Source organism: Nyctibius grandis, chromosome Z (genome assembly GCF_013368605.1).
Source record: "Nyctibius grandis isolate bNycGra1 chromosome Z, bNycGra1.pri, whole genome shotgun sequence".
NCBI lineage: Eukaryota > Metazoa > Chordata > Aves > Nyctibiiformes > Nyctibiidae > Nyctibius > Nyctibius grandis.
In genome coordinates this window covers 29,658,435-29,679,719 of record NC_090695.1, presented here as the reverse complement: position 1 = coordinate 29,679,719, position 21,285 = coordinate 29,658,435, and the positions used below count along the sequence as shown (strand labels likewise).

Here is a 21,285-nt window from a genome sequence, read left to right as displayed (position 1 = left end):
GGCTAGTCTAAAAACTCTATTTTCTAGTAGAGTGGGACTCAAGAGTTCATATATTGTGTCTACATGACACAGGACTAGAAACTTATTACACAAACAAACCCTTCAACATCCAAATTCTCAGCCCTTGATGCTTTGAAACATGTATGTGTCTTTAAATAAGCTGCCAAAAATAAAATCTAATTGCTCTGTGCCTCAATTTCCATGCAATATAAAATGGAAATAACTATAATGGCCTCCTGGAAATCATCAGGCCGACCAATGCAGGCTGCTATATAGGAACTTGTTACTGCTAAAGAGGAAGCTGTATGTTACCTATAGTTACACAATTTCAAAATGAGTTGTGGCCATGCTGCACACTACTCAGAATAAATAAGCAGCCTTCTGAATTTCCTTGCACAAAAACTAAGAATGCTTTTCCAAAAGCCAGTATAAGGACATGAGGATAGTACATATTAAAAAGTCTGAGCTGCTGAAGTATAAAAATACAGATCTCAACATTCTACTAAAATACAGTCATGTTTCTACAACAAAGTGAGTTTCTTTTTCAGCATCACTACACACAAAATATCCATCCTAAGAACTGCACGTGTATGTTGAACTACCTCAATTAACTATACAGACAAAAAGATCTGCAAGGCAATTTCTGAATGGGAAGCAACAAGTGGCAGATTGCCCACACAAAGCATTACATTTATCAGTTATTAGAGTTTATGAAGTTGTCATATGAATGTATTATCTGCATTTGCTTTCTTCAGAAAATTAACCTCAGTTATTTTGCAAAAATGTTATGTCCATTATGTGAATGACCCATACTCCACAAAAGGCAGCTGGAGTCGGTTAGAGGCAAATGACATTGCACAAATCATCATAACAAAATGTAATATTTAAATAGACAACATGAAACAGAGTTAGAAGACAACATACTTTAAAGCGAACTTTACCAATACAGTAGCCTGGCAGGAAGGAGAAGACACTCACAAATGCAAGATGTACTTACCAGCTTGTGACTTGAACTGGAGCAAGGCACTGTTGTATCCCAGCGTAATTAACACAGACTGTTTTCCCACGCGACAGTATTCAGTGTCTCTGTTAACCACGCATTTTAACACACAGACTCCATCAGCTGAAGGGAAAAAAATACTTTATAAAACTTTCAGCAGTTAAAAACAAAATCATATAAACAACTAGATGTTTCTTTTGATTAACAATATACATAAGCATGTATTGGAAGTATACAACTTGGCGAAAATATACTTTCTCTAACATGTTTCTTAAGCCAATTTTCCAGTGACCTACAGCTTGCATCCCACTTATGAGCCGTAGTTTCTTGAAGTTGCCCTGCCTTCAGAAGAAAGAAAGAGAGCTGCCTAAATTAATTTTTACCTGGATCCTCACAAAGTCTAAATTAACTTTTTTTTCTGCTTCTTTCGCTTCTGTAGTCCTATGTGGTGATGTCCTGATAACCTCTTGAGATGCTGCTCTGGCAAATGAAATGCCAGGGTAAAAAGTCAGGGATCAATTACATTGACTAAACAAGGACAAGTAAACTAGCTTTTTTCAGTAAACACAGAGTACATACCCACTATGTATGATGACTATCAATAAACCTACCATGTGAGAAAAAATAATGCAATTTTTCAGACAATGAAGAACACGTAAGTACTTCAGAGCTAGGAACAGGAGCAGCAGAGGGCAAGTGTGTGTACTGTGCTCCTTGGGGAGGCGGATCCAATATCAGAGGCTTAAGTGGTGCAGTACATCAGTACATGCTGTCTCACTATTATCAGCCTCGCATCTGTCAGGAGGCAACTGTGTGAGCACATCAAGCAAGACGCACATTATCACTTTCAGAAACCTGAAAGGGAACTTCATGCAAATGGCAGCTATGGACATGGGCTACAAGAGGTAAAGCTTTTAAATTATGGGGGGTTTGAGTTATATACTTAGTCATTCAAGCAGCAAAGCTCCAGGACTTAATGTCCCTGAACCATTCTTTCATGCATTTTAGTCCAATTTGCTGACAACAAGTGTTTATTATGCTTCTCCCATGCACATTTGATCCGTCTGGAGATAAATGATAAAACAAAACAAAAAAACCCCACCAGAACTAGAAAAAGTAAAAGGTTTAAGGCAAAACAGAAATAAAAAGAGAACTAAAGCAGAAGTTCACAAATTGGCAGTAACACAGAGAAGTGATACACTGCAATATACTAAAAAATGTGCAAGAAAAAAACTGAAGGAAAGCCAGAATGAAGGGGAAGAAAATACACATCTTGAAAAGCAAAAGACATAATAAATAAATCATTATTAAAAGCTCAGTAGAAAGCTAATTATACACTTCTGAGCTATGTTATTCTGCTAGCAACATTTGAAGGACCAGAGTGAGAAGGCATATATAGACACACACCATGCATCCAGGGCATTTTTTTTAAGCCGTACACTTCACAGCATCTGCTGCGAAGAGAAGTGAACAGAACAGAGAGAAAGATGATGTTCCACAGGCCAAGCAAAGTTTGATCAGGTAAAAAAAATTGTCAAGAAAGGGGATAGGTCCCACCTGGACTGGCACACTTTTACATGTGCACGCTCATTTGTGTTTGTAGCCTCTTCCATTATTTAGGCTTGTGAACAAACTGAAGGCAGACAACTGGGCTTGCTACAATCTGTCACCATTGCCTCTTTAATGGAAGGCACACTCAGCCTTCTATTCCCAGGGCTGAAAAGACCAAGCGCCTCTGCTGTGTACTCTTTTTGTACACCATGTGCTGCAGTTCCCTAACTATCTGAGCTTACTACAGTTCGTCAAAGCATTTCATAGATTTCACATGTTTATTGCCAAAAAAGCAAAAACATGAATAATGAATCTCTCTATCCAGCCATGAAGGGCTGGTATTTGGAAAGCCAAAGTTCAGCTAGACTTGAAACTAGCAAGGGATGTCAAGGATAACAGAAAGAGCTTCTGCTACTATATTATCTTTAAAAACAAAACCCTAACAACCGTTTTCTAAGAGAGCTGAGGGTAAGCCAAAAGATTGCAATTCATAAACAAAGATGAAATTCATAAACTACAATATGCATGGTTTATACCTAGGACAGTGGTACAGTGGCCCAAAATATAAGGCAGTAACACTCTATTCTTCAGTACAGCTCCTCAAAATAAGACCCCAGACCATGAATACCATGTCCCAGGATATATTTTATTTTACTTACAACACAAACCGGCTAATAGAGGAGAGTCCCAAGGACATTTCCTTTACCCTTGTTCAGCATTAAAAGTCAGCATTAAAAAAAAATTTAAATAAAATAAATAAAAATTTAAATAACTATTCTCTACTAAGCCTATGGGAACAGGCCACAAACAGCACCTTCTCTGTTGGTGAGAGAAATTAGTTCCATTCTGAAAGTCTTTATGTTTATTCAACATGTGAAAGATTTTACTAGAGGTTACTACAAGGACTCTCTTTTCGCTTCTTCCTACTATGCTGTCATGCATATAGATACAACCTTACAACTGAAATGGATTTATGAGAAATGTGTCATGAATGTATATAATCTCAAAATCTGTGGAATCATACAGGTTGTCTTAGCAGGGTTTAAGAAAGAATTTTAAAAAATTAAATGGAAAAGCAAAAACTGCTTTGCCTTCAGAAACAAAAAAACCCCACCCTTGGTACTTGTTGCCTTTTTTTTTTTTAAAAAAAAAAAGGTCCTCATAATAACTAATATTCAAACAACAGATAATAAATCCATCACAGCTTTTGCACCTTTGACTACCTAGTGTTCAAGGGCACAGATGTTTCTGAACAATTCCTCTCAAGGAAAATCAAGGTTTTCAAGTCTAAAGAACAAGCAGGCACGTCTTCTATGTCACGGTCTACTGCATACAGAACACTACAAAAAGCTTTTTAAAAAAAAACAAGAATAGCTGCCCAGAAGAAAAACAAGCATATGGCTAACATTTCATCTGATAGATACTAATAGTAAAGAGAAAATTTGTCTAAGCAAAACAGACTTAGTGAACATAGACTGAAGTGACTCCATCAAAATTTAAACACCACGAACCTAAATGACTGAAGTTTGCAAGAAATCCATTCACAAACAAGAATACAAGAGGGTGAAAGGTCAGCCGTATCTTGAGGGGCAGAGAGGAGGGCATAGAAATTGTATTCTTTCACTTAAATTTATTGACCAATGGGTACTCTGTTTAACCAATAACCAAGGAAAAGGTTTTAAATACTACAAAACTCGGATAGCGTGATGTGGCATTTTTCAAAGAATACAGCAGCATTTACTTAAATAGATTCACATCTGGCTTTCCTAGCCAGCCCCTATTCCAGTACCATTTCTGGAGACCCATGGTTTATGCAGCTGTGCTGCTCAGCAATCCCATCTCTCCTCATTTTTGAACTCTTCAGCAGATTAAAATCAAAGTTGGCCAACATGCCAAAACCATGGTGTTCCTGCAATTTGCATAAAAAGGGTGGTCAAGTAAAACATGAGAGGCCCAGTGTGCCATTCTTGCTGAAGGAAATGATGAGACATGCTTAATAGCAACATTTTCTTCTGAGCTCCTGCACGAGTCAACTCCAGTCAACTGCTGCTGGTGGTACATGAGCAGGAGATGGAGGATTCATAATCATGCATAGCAGTGGAGTAACTTCAAGCAATCATAGAAAGGGTTGGGACAGAGAGAAGGAGGAAGCTCTGAAGTGACGGTGGGAAAGGATGAGGAAGATGCTAGGATAGATGCGAACAAAGTAAAGCAGCTGAAGGAAAACCAGGCTTCGTTAGTTCTGCCGTTCATGGAATAATTTGTTTTATTTAGAGATGCCATCCAAGAGAGCGTCTCAACAGGCTTTATAATAATGCGTGAACTAAGTCTCATAGTGTTCCTCTGCATTCATTACATCAGGTGATGTTGTGCCATGAAGACAGCCTGAAATCTTCCTGCTCCCCCCTCGAAATTCTGCAACAGGACAAAGAATAGACCTAAATCACAACTAACAAATCAAAACTTCATTGCAAGAGAAAGGTATTTACATGATATCTACTTCAGTTTACTTTAAGATCACTTGCTTTACTGATTCTGAGTTTATATGTTCAGGACCCTAAATTTTCTCAAATAATGGCAAAAGAGTCTCCTGCAGAAAGCCACAAAGCCATATGCTTAAAGCCATGCAGCATGAGTCCTGCACACAGTGAGAGCTTCTTTCTCACCCACAAAACACTTTTGGAAAACAAATGCACTTACTGTAAGTTGCTTAAAAAAATGTACGGCCAAGAAATAAACTTATTACCCCCCAAAAAAGTGCTAGTTTGCTCAGAATCTAATATAGGAAACACAACAGATGCAGTGGCTGTCCATATTGCATAACCTGTTAGGCATTAGGAAAACATATTCTGAATCATTCAACCTACCCTCTTCTGGATAAAAGTACTTGCCTCCAGAGCATGTCATTACCACTACCAAAGCAGTCAATCATCACATTTAGAAGTTTATTCACACAGAGGGTGATTAGTGTACAGTAATTACAGGGCACCCTTACCAGAAACTTATGCTGACATACAACTACCTTCCTGTTATCCGGTCTTACTTCCATTTTATTTTCAGTGTAAATTGATGACTATAACTAGGCTTGTACAGCCAGTTATCAGCTACTCTGAACAGTAAATACACCATTCCAAAGTACCATAAAATCACAGAATGGTTTGGGTTGGAAGGGACCTTTAAAAATCATCTAGCTTCAACTCCCAGGCTGTGGGCAGCAATATTATTCCACTAGACCAGGTTGCTCAAAGCCCCATCCAACCTGGCCTTGGAACACTCCCAGGGAGGGGGCAGTCACAACTTGTCTCACCACCCTCACAGTAAAGAATTTCTTCCTAGTATCTAATCTAAATCTGCCCTCTTTCAGTTTAAAAAAACCATTACCCCTCATCCTGTCACTACATACCATTACAGAAAGCCCCTCTCCCACTTTCCTGTAGGCCCCCTTCAGGTACTGGAAAGCTGCTATAAGGTCTCCCCAGAGCCTTCTCTTCTCCAGGCTGAACAAGCCCAGCTCTCTCAGCCTGCCCTTATAGAAGAAGTGTTCCATTCCTCCGACCATTTTTGTGGTCCTCCTCTAGACCCACTCTAACAGATCTATGTCTTTCTGTGCTGTACTTTAACATGGAGCTGCTGTGTACTTACGGTAGCCTATTCCCCTTGGAGGTGTCATGGGAAGGGCTCACTGAAATGTTCTAACAAGTGTTCATTACAACTTGTGAAGGCTATTTTATCATTTGAAAGGGTGGTCCTTCACTTAAAAATTACCTTTTTTTTTTTTTACTGTGAGCTGTAATTCAGGAACTATCATGTAGCAAACATTTTGTCAAAAAGTTACTTAAAATATTATTTTTCCAGATCAAATTTTGGGATAAACGTTCACATTTTTCTCAAATGCAGCAATGGAGTGTAACTAGATAGGGACAGTCCAATCCCGCCTAATAAGTGACTGTGTTGTGGAAAGACTACAATCGTATTGGTCTAAAGTTCAAATCTAAGCATATCTCAAAGTAGGTACAAAAATATGTGTAGTTTTAACACTGACTAATCTTGAAGTACTACTCACAGCAGTATTAGGCAAAAAAAAATTAAGGATTACTCCAATTTTAGGTGCATGTTAAGAGAACGGAATATGGCACTCAGAAATTTTGACTTCTAGCTGTTACTTAAATATTCCTACATATCCACATTTACACTGACTGAGCTAATGGCCATTTTAGAATCAACTCAACGAACAGTTCATTCCGTCTGTCACTCATCGTGTCTTCTGCCATGTATCAGTTGCCAGTTACAATTAATATGTCATGGTTAAGCCCTAAGTATAGTGAAAACAATTGCCTGCTAACATGGAGTATTCTACATTATCACTGGAGCTCCTGTGGACATTCCCCACATATTTTCTGACCTGTAGGCAACAGAGGGCAAACACCCAGATGCTGGCATCTTTCCTCCTGACGGCATGTAAACTATATAGTACAACAGCATCAGTAAAAATGTATTTGCCATGTACAGATCTGTACAGATCTTTCTTCACCTTGACAGACAGGCAGCATAATGCTGTGTTATTTCAGAACAACAAAAGACAGAAAAGCACCAGACTCTGTACTTTGGTATCAGGACTCAAGGCAATAAAGATGGCAGCTGATGTCATACCCTGCAGAAACATTTGAAAGGCAAGGGAAATACTTTTTTTTTCCCTCAGTTAAAATGGAAAAAGAAAATAATACACTTCAAACTCAGTACACGCAATCAATACCACTTCATTTTGTTGCTTTTGCATTGCACTGAATATGACAGCTCACTGCATGGCTGCAACAGTCAACAACTACAGAAGACTTTAATAGGACTGATAGGTTGTTATTGCATTGAGGTGGACAAGGACATACTGATAGCACTGCTTTTCTACTTGGAGATGCCAGAGATTCTCTGTGATAACCTCCATTTCCTCAGCCGGACTTTTAAAATAATTTCATATCCATTTTGTGTGGAGCATGTCCTCAAGGTTTATGCACCACTGAAAAAATGAGGCCTACTTTCCCCACGGGCCCTATGTTCACTCTCTCATTTCAGGATACTCTTAGGACTGTGTGAACACTGCCTTGCAGATTGGCTAGCTGCAAGAGCCCAGGTGCCAGAACGACAAGTTTTCCCTCTTGACTCTTTCCACTTCGTTTACAGAAAGAGAAAACAGTCTAGCAGGGCAAAACGTGTAAGAACTTTTCATTACGTCAGATTTTGATTACAAGAATTTCCTTCATTTCAGTGGCATCCTCCCCTTCCCGGGCATCTCTCTTCTTATCAGCCTAGACTTTACGGTGGAAAACAAATGCGAGGCACCTAGATTTCCAAGCAAGCTCAACAGTGATATGGTAAATCAGAAACAGACAGCATTATTGTATCATCTTTTCTCACAAAAGTGTACAAAGCTCCTTCTCTCCTCTACATGGAAAGAAACTCCTTTTCTTTGTGTGATTTACGGCATTTACTGTATAAGCTTTGAAATACTATACTTGATTAAAAGCTTAAAAGTTTAAAAAGTTATTAGGTTCACATCAGGAAAAAAACCCCACACTACGGATTTCCTTTTTCTTAGACTACTATTATTTCAATGGCAAAAATCCTTCAAGACTCAGACATACGCTTGTTTAAACGAAATTACAACAGCTGAAACAATGTTCCATACAACATATAACTAATTTATTGAATTTATGAAACATAGCAAGCAAATGCAATAAAGGCTCGGGATGTAATGTGCAATATAAACATCCCCCAGTAACAGTTAACTGAAGCTGGTACACTCACACAGCAAAAGACATCTTCCCAAGACACTGACTCAAGTCTGGAAGTTATCTACAGGCAACACAGTCTTGAGTTAATATGTAACCTGACCTTTGAAGACATAGCTCGTTTTTACCGTGCACCTGTCAGGGTGCTGGTCTGTCAACCTCAAAACAGAGTTCTGCCTTTATCTGTAGTCATGCAGCTTAATGAATAAAACATGTAATCACAAGCAGATCGAGTCACCAACTGCAAGCGGTGTAAAAAGAATACTGTGGTAAAGAACAGTTAGTGCCGATTTTAAAACAGTATTCCTATTTATTTGGTCAGCCTCAAGAAGATTAAGTGTCATGTTGCAATAACAACAAGAGACTGGAACAACTTACCTCTTCTAATTACTGGTGTAACTGACACATACAAGTTTCAAAAGCATAACTCAAGTTTATAAAAAAAACCTTGAGACAGGAGGACAAGTTGGTATTTACAATCATGACCTCTAATATTTTTCTGATACACAAACCACCTCATCTGAACACCCACCTCTGCCTGTAATCTCACTAGTGATACTTCCTCTAAGTATTAACTGGCACCATTTAAAGCCTCATACATGACTAAAACTGGCACCCAGAAGGTGTAAAAATCTCTGTGACAGATTCACAATGGTGACAATTTAGGACAACTGCCCTCTTGGTATCCTGTCTGTCTTGGATGTAGTTTGTAAGGCTGTCAGACCCCAAGCAAATATTCTGAAATAACCACCTTGGGAGTGTGATTTGATGTACAGAACAGGAGATATACTTTAATCATACTACAGCAACCTTTAGAGAAATCAGATACTTTAAAAAAAAAATTTATTTAGATAGATATTAAACTAGAAGTGTTGTGAGTCTGAGAAATTTATTTCTCAATTATACATTAGTATCTCTAAAAGTATTACAGAGTCTCTTTTCTACTATAAACAGGCACAGTTTAATTAACTTCAAATCAGAGAGTATTAATCTCAGACTACTGTGGTAAGTCACTGCAGTTTAGAGACACTGCAGCAATAAAGCACTGGGCTTTGAAGTAAGATAGGATACAAAGAATACAATGGCAGTGTATGAGCTACTTCCTTGTACTTTTAGAGGACTTAGAGTAAGAAAATCAAGAACAGCATTTCATAATACCTCATACTGTTAGTCGTAAACTGATTCACACTGCTGGTGTCTACTCAGCTTGACATTTAATGAGTCAGTGCATCTCCTTCTTTATACAAAAACACCTTGGAGAGGAAGGGCCTGGTGTAAAGTTACCACATTTGCAGAAACAGAAGGCCACACTTGTATTCTCACTTTGCAACTCCTTTTCTTTTCTAATTACAGTATATATTTGCTTTTACCTTATTGTCCACACATTTCTGAGAGCATCATTACATTTCAACTATAGTTTTACATAAATAAGACTTAAAAAGAATAAGCTGCCATAAAACTATCAGGGAAAAGTTGTGATGATACATGACTTTTAACCATTTGTATCTAAACTATAACAAAAAAAATACTGAAAAGCACAATATCCTCTGCATTGAAAAGCCCAATATATTCAGCAGCAGTGTTTTTTTATAAAGAATTGGTGAGTGCAGCACAGCACAAAATGCCAGCAGCAATTAATCTGTATCACTTTGAGATACAAGCTTCTTTCATTTTGCACTGAGTACTAAACACACATGTTAAATCTAATGTCTAAATACTTAGCAGCTAATGCAAAGCACCATCAAATGTAAATTTAAAAAATAAAGTTTGTTTCCTGAAAACATAAACTTTTAATAATGAGAAAGAAAAGGAGGAGAGCAGTAAATTAAGAATCTCTTATCCATGGATATCTAAAGAAACTAGCCTTCTAAGTGACACTTTTAAAATAGGAAAATTAAGAAATTTGTAGTCACTGACCAATACATATATAAGATTTGTTACATTTTAATCAACAAGTCAGGTGTATTTTATCTTTTCAAGCAGTGGTGAGAAGGAGCAGGGAAGAAAGAATCAAAAGATGCAGACAAATCTTCAGTCATCACTAATCTTTACCACCTTACCTCAGTACCCTATAGTTAGCCACTCAGTCTGTAATTTTCAGCCATCTCCTGCTGCTGCTTCCAAAACAGCAGAAATATCTTATTTTATTAATTCATTATATTTTAATTATACCTGATATATTTGGAGTAGTTTTCCCACTTCAGGAATGCTTTTTTTTTTGCTTCACAGAAGTTTTTAACATATTTGCAAAACATTTAACCAGACAACATTCTTACTTCCTTTCTACTCAGAAATGCACAGCCACTGTGTGTGGTAGAGTGACAAACTATTAAACCCAGAACATAGTAACTAATAATAAAGATTGAAGAATTCTAGATTCAGACAAAAAAAAATGGAATGTCTTTCCTTTAACTATACCCTGCATATGTTTGCACGTTATCACTCTGTCTGAACCAACACTGCCTTGCACTTGTTTTATATCGTGCTACTTCGGAAATCAAATAAGCAGACCTGCCTTTAGGAAAACTAAGTTCCTAATACAGCATTTCTGCTACAGTTTTGGAAGCCACTGTAGGGTCCAGGGCATATTTGGAACATTCCATATGTGTGACAGTGTGAAATGAATGGAAAGCCTCTCCCTAGAGCACACTCCTTAGATGCCAGAAGAACCTGGCATACAAGTAGCTGGCACTGAAATGATCAGGCCATCACGACCTCAGTGCAGACGGTTTGCTTTCCACATGTCTATTATTAAACAGTTGCAATTTGTTTTCTTGATAAAAAGTACCTGATCCTACAAACACATGCAGATGTAATGCCACCCATGCTACTTCCAGGAATGTTGCCAACTGAAGTCAATGGCAATAAATCATAGAGGCAAAATTACTAGTACATATTTTTGCAGGATAAGGATTTGTGCCTGACTCACTCAAAATTATACAGCTAAACATAAATGGATACAAGATTTGCAAGTTACACTTTCAGATGCAGAGACCTTAATTAATTTATAGATAGCATGTAAGATTATTGAAAAGAGAAAATAATTTATGTTTTGATTTACTTACCTCCAGATTGAAATATGTTTACACACAGCTTGCGTTTCCCCTGCAGATTAAATAAATTAAAATTCACCACAGAAAATTCAAGATAGAACAGGAAAAGATCATAAAACGGACAGAGCTAGAAATGGGACTCTTACTATGTTAACACAAACATGTGCAAGTCCTGTGAGAGTAGGATTATGACACTACTACTATAAAGAAATCCTTCCATGTATTAAAAAACTAATTCAGTCATCTGTAGTACACAGAACTAAATAGTAGTGGCTTTTGGGGTACAAGAAACAGAAGTCCATTGCACTAAATACATTGCTGAGTACAACTCCTGCCAGCTACGAACACATCTGTGATCCTAGTTTTCAGTTGCCATTACCGTACATTTATCCCTTTAATTGGCTTTGGCTGGAGAAAAGGGACAGACAGGAGCTGATCCAGGCTCCTCTGAAGTCATTAAGAACCTTTCCACTAATATCAGCGGCCTTTAAATAAAACTCTCTTGGCATCTATCCACTCATTTTCTCTGTGCGTGCAAGTTAGGTAATTCAGCAAAATAATCCCACGCCCCTACAAACCTGAAAAACCTCCCTTCTCTCCCTCAAAACAACCCAAGAAAAGTAAACCTAGTTCAGAGGGCAGTACTTTCTCCTCCTTCAATTAAAAACATACAATAAACTCAATCTAAATATTTACTGTGGCACTCACTGGCTGATTCCTAGATTTAAAAACTTTCTGGTAGCGTCCTCTTCCTTTGTGATCTAAAAACCAAAGATGATGATTCTTCTTTCTTCTCTAATTCATCTCTATGCTCTAGTTAGGCTGAGAACTCCTTAAGAAACAACCGCTTTTATTAACAGTAGCTGGGCGGCACTGCAAAACATTTAAAAGCAAATACGTACAAGCTTAAGCAGGTATTTTCATTGATGTATGTTGCCTATGTAGAAAGTGAGGGGAAAAAAAAAAGAAAAAGCATATAAAAATGGAAAATCATGCATTGTTTTCCATTATACCAATTTCCATCCACAGTATCTCTTCTTGACATAAGTGCTGGATGTTCAAAGTCCTAATTTAGTTCAGATCAAGCTGCAGCAGAAGTAACAAAATCCAAAAGTATCTTTATTCAGCAAAGCATTTAATGTTTCTGGTTCATTTAGGATTCTTAATTTATTGCTGTGAAAAGAAAATGTCCAGAAGTTTCATTTTACTGGCACACATTTAGGATTGAGAATTTTTACACTCTTTCTTCAAGGCCCTTATTCAAAGTTTAAGTTCAGAAAGAGATGAAGTCATCTTATAAACTCACTCAAGAAGTCTTTAAACCTTTGCAAATCAGCCAAGGAAAATTGGCTGAAATTCTTCCTAGAAAGCTATACTACCAGTAACAGTACAAGGGCCAACAAACTTCACCTTAAAACTCCAAATTAATTAGTACAAGAGAAGGAACTGGTTCAGAGGACAAACACAGGGAAAGGATGATAAGCCCAGGCAAACCATAGAACGGTTTGGGTTGCAAGGGACCTTTAAAGGTCATCTAGTCCAAATCCCTGCAATGAGCAGGGGCATCTTCAACTAGATCGGGTTGCTCACAGCCCCATCCAATCTGAGCTTGAATGTTTCCAGGAATGGGGCATTCACAACCTCTCCGGCAACCTGTGCCAGTGTTTCACCACCCTCATCATAAAAAATATCTTCCTTCTATTTACCCTCTTTTAGTTTAAAACCATTACCTCTTGTCCTATCGCTACAGGGCCTACTAAAAAGTTTGTCCCCATCTTTCTTATGAGTCCCCTTTAAGTATTGAAAGGCTGCAATAAGGTCTCTCTGGAGCCTTCTCTTCTCCAGGGTGAACAACCCCAACTCTCTCAGCCTTTTCTCATAGGAGAGATGTTCCAGCTCTCTGACCATTTTTGTGGCCCTCCTCTGGACCCGCTCCAACAGATCCATGTCTTTCTTGTGCTGGGGACCCCAGAGCTGGATGCGGTACTCCAGGTGGGGTGTCACCAGAGTGGAGCAGAGGGACAGAATCACCTCCCTCAGCCTGCTGGCCACGCTTTGTTTTATGCAGCTCAGGATACAGTTGGCTTTCTGGGCTGCAAGCGCACATTGCCGGCTCACGTCCAGCTTTTCATCCACCAGTACCCTCAAGTCCTTCTCAATCCCTTCATCGCCCAGCTGGTATTGGTATCGGGGGTTGCCCCAACCCAGGTACAGGACCTTGCCCTTGCCTTGTTGAACCTCATGAGGATCACATGGGCCCACTTCTCAAGCTTGTCCTGGTCCCTCTGAATGGCATCCCATCCCTCAGGCATGTCAACCGCACTGCTCAGCTTGGAGTCATCTGCAAACTTGCTGAGGGTGCATTCGATCCCACTGTCTATGTCATTGATAAAGATATTAAACAGTACTCATCCCAGACAGAACCCTGAGAGACACCCCTCATCACTGGTCTCCATCCGGACATTGAGCCATTGACCACTACCCTCTGGATGCGACCATCCAACCAATTCCTTATCCACTGAATGGTCCATCCATCAAATCCCTATCTCTCCAGTTTAGAGGAAAGGATGTTGTGGGGGACCGTGTCAAAGGCCTCACAGAAGTCCATATAGATGACGTCTGTAGCTCTTCCCTTGTCCACTGATGTAGTCACTCCATCATAGAAGGCCACTAGGTTGATCAGGCAAGACTTGCCCTTGCTGAAGCCATGCTGGCTGTCTCAAATCGCCTCCCTGTCCTCGATGTGCCTTAGCATAGCTTACAGGAGGATCTGTTCCATGATCTTCCCAGGCACAGAGGTGAGGCTGACAGGTTGGTTGTCCCCAGGATCCTCCTTTCTACCTTTTTACAAAATGGGTGCAATGTTTCCCTTTTTCCAGTCACTGAGGACTTCACCTGACTGCCATGACTTTTCAAATATCAAGGACAGTGGCTTGGCAACTACATCAGCCAATTCCCTTGGGACTCTGGGATGCATCTTGCCAGGTCCCATAGACTTAGGTATGTTCAGGTTCATCAGGTGGTCTCGAACTTGATCTTCTCTTACAGTGGGAGGGACTTTGCTCCCCCAGTCCCTGCCTTGCAATCCATCCACTCGAGAGGTGTCGGAAGAGAGGCTGCTAGTGAAAACTGAGGCAAAAAAGGTGTTGAGTACCTCTGCCTTCTCTTCGTCTGTTGTTACCAGTTTGCCAGTCTTGCTCATCGTGGCGGGTACATGTTCTTTGACCTTCCTTTTCTAGCTGACATACCTGTAGAAGCCCGTCTTATTATTCTTTGCCTCCCTTGCCAAGTTCAGCTTCAGCCGTGCCTCGGCCTTCCTGACCCCATCCCTACACAACAGGGCAGCATTCCTACACGCTTCCCAGGATACTTGTCGCTGCTTCCACTGCCTGTGCATTTCCTTCTTGCCCTTTAGTTTGACCAGCAGGTCTCGACTCAGCCATGCCAGTCTCTTGCCCTGTCTGATTTCTTACACCTGGGGATCAAGAGGTCTTGCACTCTATGGAAAGCATCCTTAAAGATCTCCCCGCTCCGTTCTGTTCGCTTGTCCCTGAGGGCACTTTCCCAGGGGGTCCCATTGACTAGCTCCTTGAACAGCTGGAATTTTGCTTTCCTGAAGTTCAGGGTCCTGACTTTACTCTTTGCCTGATGCTTCCAATACCAGCAACCAGCCACTATAAAGCTATTTCAATCCATCTATAGATGGTTTCATCACAGTTTCCAAGCACCTCACAACTTTAAAATATTTAGGTTTACCATACAGCTGATGGGTCAAGAAGTGGTATCACCGCATTTTACAGAAAAATTAGTGGTATTATTGATACAGACACTTTATGGGAAAACACATAACTGAAACCAGGTCTCTCAAATCTCGTACTTGCATCCATAGCCAGAGCACCACATTTGTTACTCACTACATGCAATGCAACGGTACAATACAAGAGCACACGGTACAATATAAGAGCACAGGGAGAGTTAGATAAGATACAAGAAAGCAGAAGCAAAACCAACCAACCAACCAACCCCCTAAACCACCACCACCACAAACCAACCAAGCTATCCAGTATACACTGTCGTCTCTTTCAGGCTAGCTATTGAACTTCCTGAATCAGTCTTTAATTTATTCTCTCTCTATCATAGAATCATAGAATGGTTTGGGTTGGAAGGGACCTTAAAGATCATCTAGTTCCAACCCCCCTGCCACAGGCAGGGACACCTTTCCACTAGACCAGGTTACTCCCTCACTCACTCTAAACTATGAGGTACAGCCAATAACCCTTTCCTAAAGAGATACTGGAGATTTTGTTTTTCCTGGTAACCTCAGGTAAAACAAATTAATGAGTGAAGAGCTGATATAATATGCGCTTCTACAGAACTTGCACTTTAATGCAGAAAGACATGGATGGTGCAGCTCCTAGCTGCCAGGTTCCTGCTCTCAGCTTCAATAGCTCTAAACTTGTTTCATATTAAAAGCAACCATGACCAAGCACAATGTGCTATCTGCTTCCATAAGGTACGGGGGAGACAGATGTGTTTTTTTCTTTGGAAGCTTAAATACTGTCTGTGTTCATATCCTTGATACTTGTAATGGACAAAAAAGTACAGTAATACATCAACAGAAGGAATCAAACAAGATTTCAAGGACTTTACACCATCTTTTTACAAGTATTCAAGGAAGCTTCCTTTAATTGCCTAAAGAGCTGTCAGAAGAAGTGCAGAAAAAAATACTTCAGAGAAACAGTAGCTAATGGTCTTCCAGAGCAACTAAACAAGAACATAACAGAATTAAAGCAGAGCTGCTGTGGCTAGGAGAAACCTCCAGACACAGCCAAATTTTGAAGCCTTCAATTAGAACTTCACTGGCCTCAGTTAAGATCACCACCTGTTTACACAGCCATTTTCACAGGAAAGGGAATCCAAAAGGTCTCCCAGCCCTGGAGAAGCCACCACAGTGCTACTTTTGCATCTTATGACACTTGGCCATGTGCTCTTAAGCTTCCTTTGATCAAAGCAGGTTGAAGCTCTGGATTTTCTCTTGGTCTCCTGGGAACACTTCCTGGAAACCAATTTTCTATTTTCTTCCCAGAAGTTCGCACTATTTACACCATAACTTTTGCAATTCTGTTATGATCAATCCACAAACCAGCTATAAATTAAATCTTTAATATCCTGTCCTCCCAAAGCAATGCACTATGTCAGTCAACAGGGTTTCTTCTTCTGTTCAACACCCTCAAAAATATTTTGACCCAAGGCCAGAGTTCTCTCAGCAGCAGCAGGCTACCTTTCAAGAGTAGTTTTGCAGACTACTTTTTCATTTCCAAAGCAGTGGTGAAGAACTGTCACAGAAAATCAGCAGGACCAGGTGATCATCTATCTTATTGACAACACCTTCGCTCCACAAGAAGCATCAGTCTCCAGCTCTCCTTGGGTTCACAGCTCACCAGAAACCACTGTCTCCCTGATGGACACTTCTCTCAAACGGTTGTAGCTTCAGCTCAGCACTGGTCCCACTGCACAGCACTCAGAAGTATACTCACCTGCTGCCTTTAGCACCTGTACTTTAGAAAGTCCAGTGTTTCTTCCCACTCTACATATATTAATACTGCATTGTGGAGACTCTTGCTTTCTCCTGTCCCACAGCTGAAACAGATCCATTGCCTGATAAAGCATAATCCTTCATTCTTCCTTGTTTTAACAACCTGTATTTATTTGTCAGTTTCTGCATATCTCAGGATCATAACCAGTTGTTCCAGAGAAATTCTACTGCTTCAGGCTCCCTTCTGGGGAACAGACTGGCTGTATTGATATCCCTTGACTTTAGACACTGTATTGTCCCAATGTGCATCCACATGAAAGGGAAACATTAAGGCTTGAGCTGGTGGAATTCTTACTGACGCTGCCAGTAAGGAGTGTGAACTCCAGCAGCCGATCAACAACCGCAGAACCCACTCACACGTTTGACTTTCAAATCACTCTGAGTACCAGCAATATACTATATACTATACACTACGCTATGCAATGTAGCCTACATTCTTACTTAGCTCTATACTCAATCACCATCATTACATTCCAGACAATAACAGAAGAGGTTCAGACAAATACAGCAGTGATAGGTGAAGTATTAAAACTACAGATAAACTGAATGCTGTAACAAGGGTAAGATGCAGTCCTGATGGACAGTCTAATCACAGATCTGCAGTCAGAGTAATTTTTGACCAGTTTGACCAGGGTTATTTTGTCACTTTAAAATACACACAAAAAGTGCATGCTTCATTCTCCACGAAAATATTTTCTGACAAATATTCCCTTACCAGTGATGAAAGCAGATGGTATGCTACACTAGAACTGGAGGGTTTTTTTTTTGTTCTGGTGTTTTGTTTTTTTTTAAAACAATCGGAAAAGAAACAGCAACCCCCCCCCCCTTCAAGATGTGTTCAAAGAATCACAATAACTACAATCCAATACACAGCTTTGGGAGATGTATTCAGGCAGAAAGTTTGAAAAGAAAGTAATTTTCATCACTTCAATGTGAAGTATGGAGGAAAAAAAAAAAAAGAAGTCAACACTTCAAATTATGCCAATTGCTTTTATTGCTGAAATAACCTGTATCTCACCACCACAAACAAAAGGCCCCACAGCATGATCAATTCTATTCAAGCCTGTAAGAAAACAGTTTTTGTTTTCACAGAAAAATTGTCCATCCTAGGTGAGACAACATTAATAATAGTAAGATCATTTAAATGAGCAGATACTAATGCTAGAAAAACACATTACATTGGCAGTCCTAATAACGGGGTATGTCATCTAGCTGTTTGCAGACTTTTTCTCTCACCTAATACACAAAGTATTCAAGCATCAAGTTACTGAACTCCCAAATACCACTAAAAAAGATGTGTTATGCATAGGGTCTCATAGGGCACAGCTTGAACATCTTCACACGAAAAGAAAAAGATGAAAGAAGACAGCCTGCACCTCAAAACAGGTTTGCAAAGTTCCCCTCTTTTAGCAACAACAATATACTGATGCCGGCTGATGCACCCTTATTCATAAATTATCAAAGTCTGCAGTAAACTACACTGCAGCATTGTTGAGCATTAAAAAAAAAACAAACCCCTCTATATCTTCAAAGTTTTCAGTTGTGTCCCATGTGAGCCCTTCCAATAAAAAAACCCCAAACTGATAACTTTGAATTTCACTCTGCTTCCAGTAGGTCTTTCATTCACATGCATGCACGAATGAGTGCGTATGAAATAAAAGTCTGAGAGAACGGTAACTACAGACCAGTCTTCAAATTAATACCATGCTAGACAGAAACATGTCTCAGCTGTGATTAGTGGTCAGGTTTTGTCACTCATGCATTCTTAAATGACATGTTAAATGACTGACAGCAGAAGCAAATATCCAGTATCAACTGGCATATAAATAGATTTATTTACACTGCTGACTGAAAACCAAACATGACTGTAATCCACTTACTCCAGCAATCCTTTCAGAAGTTACTGAGATCACTTTTGAAAAAATCAAAGCCACAAGAGGTATTGTGTGTCTAGACCTGCTCAGGACTGGTCTTATTCACTCACCTCACTGAGAGCATTTCTAGTTAGTTTCTATACATACAGCAATTTCAGTTTTTTCCTAGTCTTCCTGCCACCCAGATTCAATAAGTTTGTTTTAAAATGTCAACTCTGCTACTAGCCTGTAAAGACATAAATCCGAAAGAATGATTGCTTTCAAGGAAGTCAGTAAAGCGTGTGCATGCAGACATCACCTGTGCATCTTAAGGCAGCCTATCTACAAGTAGCAGAGCCAGAGAGAATTCCTTCATGGCTAAGCGCTGCCCTTCTGGACCAGTTTTGATCTTCCCAGCTGCACAGTGTATCCCAAGACACTGCTGTGCTCCACTGCCCTCTCAGCACAGCTGCCCAACTGGCAGCAGCGGAAGAAAAACTAGCGTAGTTCTGTTGATACAGAGTGGCTTCTTTACCTCCTTGCCTTTCCGGTTTTGTTATTTTGTCTCTTCCATTTGGCTCCATTGGAAGAATTCAAGACCTTGTCCTTCAGATAGGGGGAAAAGACCTCTTCTGACCATCGACGGCTAAAGTTACAAACTCAACAACGCTCAAGAGCAGAGAGGAAAACCAGCCCTGACATGCCAGTTTGAACCTTTCCGTGACAAAGCAATTCCTTATTGCCGAGAGGCAGTTTGCTACCGTCAGTCTTGTACCAGCAGCAGGGAAAGCTGTACACGGGGCAGCGATTTGCAGGGCCGCGCAGACGAGCCCAGTTCCCGCTAGCTGCGTGCGTGACACTCGCCTGGAGTTCAGCCTCGCTCCTCACCATCGTTTCATTCCCACGTCCACCACACAGCCCGGCAAGCCCCAGAAAAGCACCTAGAGCAGCCGCCTGCTCCAGGAGCTAAACTGACCCCGACAGGGCCAGGGCTGCTGCTGCCGAGCCCCCCGCCCGATCCACACCGGAGAGACGCGGCCCCGCCGGCACCAGCTCGCACCGCGGCGGCGCCACAGCCCGGCCGCTAACGGCCCGGTACGCGCCGTCCGGCCGCCACCGGCAGCTGGCCGCGAGGGCGCGGGGAGCGCCGAAGGAAAGCGGCGGCAGCCCCCCCGCACCGCGCCGGAGTTACTTTCGGCGCTGACGGCCCGGCGCGCCACGGGGCCGCTTCCCACCCCGAGCCGCCAACGAGAAGTGCCCGGCCTCCTCCAGGGCCAGCGGTTCCCGGCAGAGGGGGAAAGCGGAGGCCTCCCTGGGCGGCGAAGTCGACGTCCCCCCCGCGCGGAGAAAGCCGAGGGGGGCGGTCGGCAGCGGCGCGGCGGCGCTCGGTACTTAACCGTCTGTTACAGTCACGTCCGCGTCCTCCTCTCCCGGCAGCACCTCCAGCTGCAGGGCTTTCTGGCTGGGGCTGGCGAGCTGCAGCCCCGCCGGCAGCTCCTCTCTGGCGAGGAGCAGCTTCACGCTGCACCGCAGCAGCTGCTGTGTCTGCGGAGACGGAGCGGCCATGATCCCACCGCCCCCCTCTGCAACTGAGCGGCTACCGCCCGACGCGTCGCGCTCCGGCGCGGTTGCTGCCGCCCCCGCCTCCTCCTGCCAGCCCGGAGGAAGGCGGATGCGGCGGAGGGAGACGTGCTGAGGGGCTTCGCTGACAGACCACTGCCACGGCTCAGACGCCTCCCGCGGCATCTGCACCGCAGCCTCACCCCCGCCTCCACAGAGCTCCTCCGCCACTCAACTGCGCCGAGCACGGTCGGGCGGCGGCGGCGCCGCCGGGCAGCGACACCTCCCGGCCGCAGCGACGCCTCCCTGGCTGCGGCAGCGGCCGTGGCGCAGCCCCGCTGCCGGGCTGGGAAGGCACAGGGGCACGCGTGGCGTGGGAGCGGTGGCGCCGTGACACCGTGACACACTCCCTGCTGCCGCCTGGCCCCTGCTCACCGCCCGCGGCGGCTGGCGGAGAGGCCCGGGGCGCTGACGCGGCTGGTGGGGAAGGGCCGTGCGCCTGTGTTTGCGTGCAGCTCTCGTGTTGGCGTCGGGACTAGAAGTTTGTAGCAGAGATTTAAGGAGAAGGTTCACTAAACCCCAGATAATTTGGCTTTTCCCTCCCTGGTGTTTCCCCCTTTGTTTTATTTTCTAAAAGCATAAGGGTGTAACTGTAATATTCAGCAGTACGCATCGCTATTTTGCTATAAAAGTTTTCCCTGGTGGTTTTAGTTAGTTGTTTTTTGTTGGGGTTAGTTTGTTTTTTTTTGCAGTCCCCCCCCCCCCCCCCCCCCCCCACCCCGTAAAAGGAAAAAAAACCCACAAAACAACACGCCGGTTACTTTTGTTTGTATGCCTCTGCATCAAAGAGACACTGTGAAGGTTAATTAATATTTGAGAAGTGCTCTGA

At 41.9% G+C, this 21,285-nt stretch overlaps 1 protein-coding gene across 1 annotated transcript in view; it reads right to left on the bottom strand.

The window, feature by feature from the left end:
- The window catches only part of CARM1 (coactivator associated arginine methyltransferase 1), a 68,375-nt gene extending 47,765 nt beyond the window's left edge, over window positions 1–20,610 (bottom strand). Inside the window, exons 1-2 of the mRNA XM_068422870.1 lie at window positions 20,234–20,610; window positions 998–1,123 (exon numbers count right to left, since the gene is read on the bottom strand). Of these exons, the coding sequence (XP_068278971.1) occupies window positions 998–1,123; window positions 20,234–20,582 (475 nt within the window). The 5' untranslated portion in view covers window positions 20,583–20,610. The remainder of the gene's footprint in view (window positions 1–997; window positions 1,124–20,233) is intronic.
- Between the last annotated feature and the right edge of the window lie 675 nt (window positions 20,611–21,285).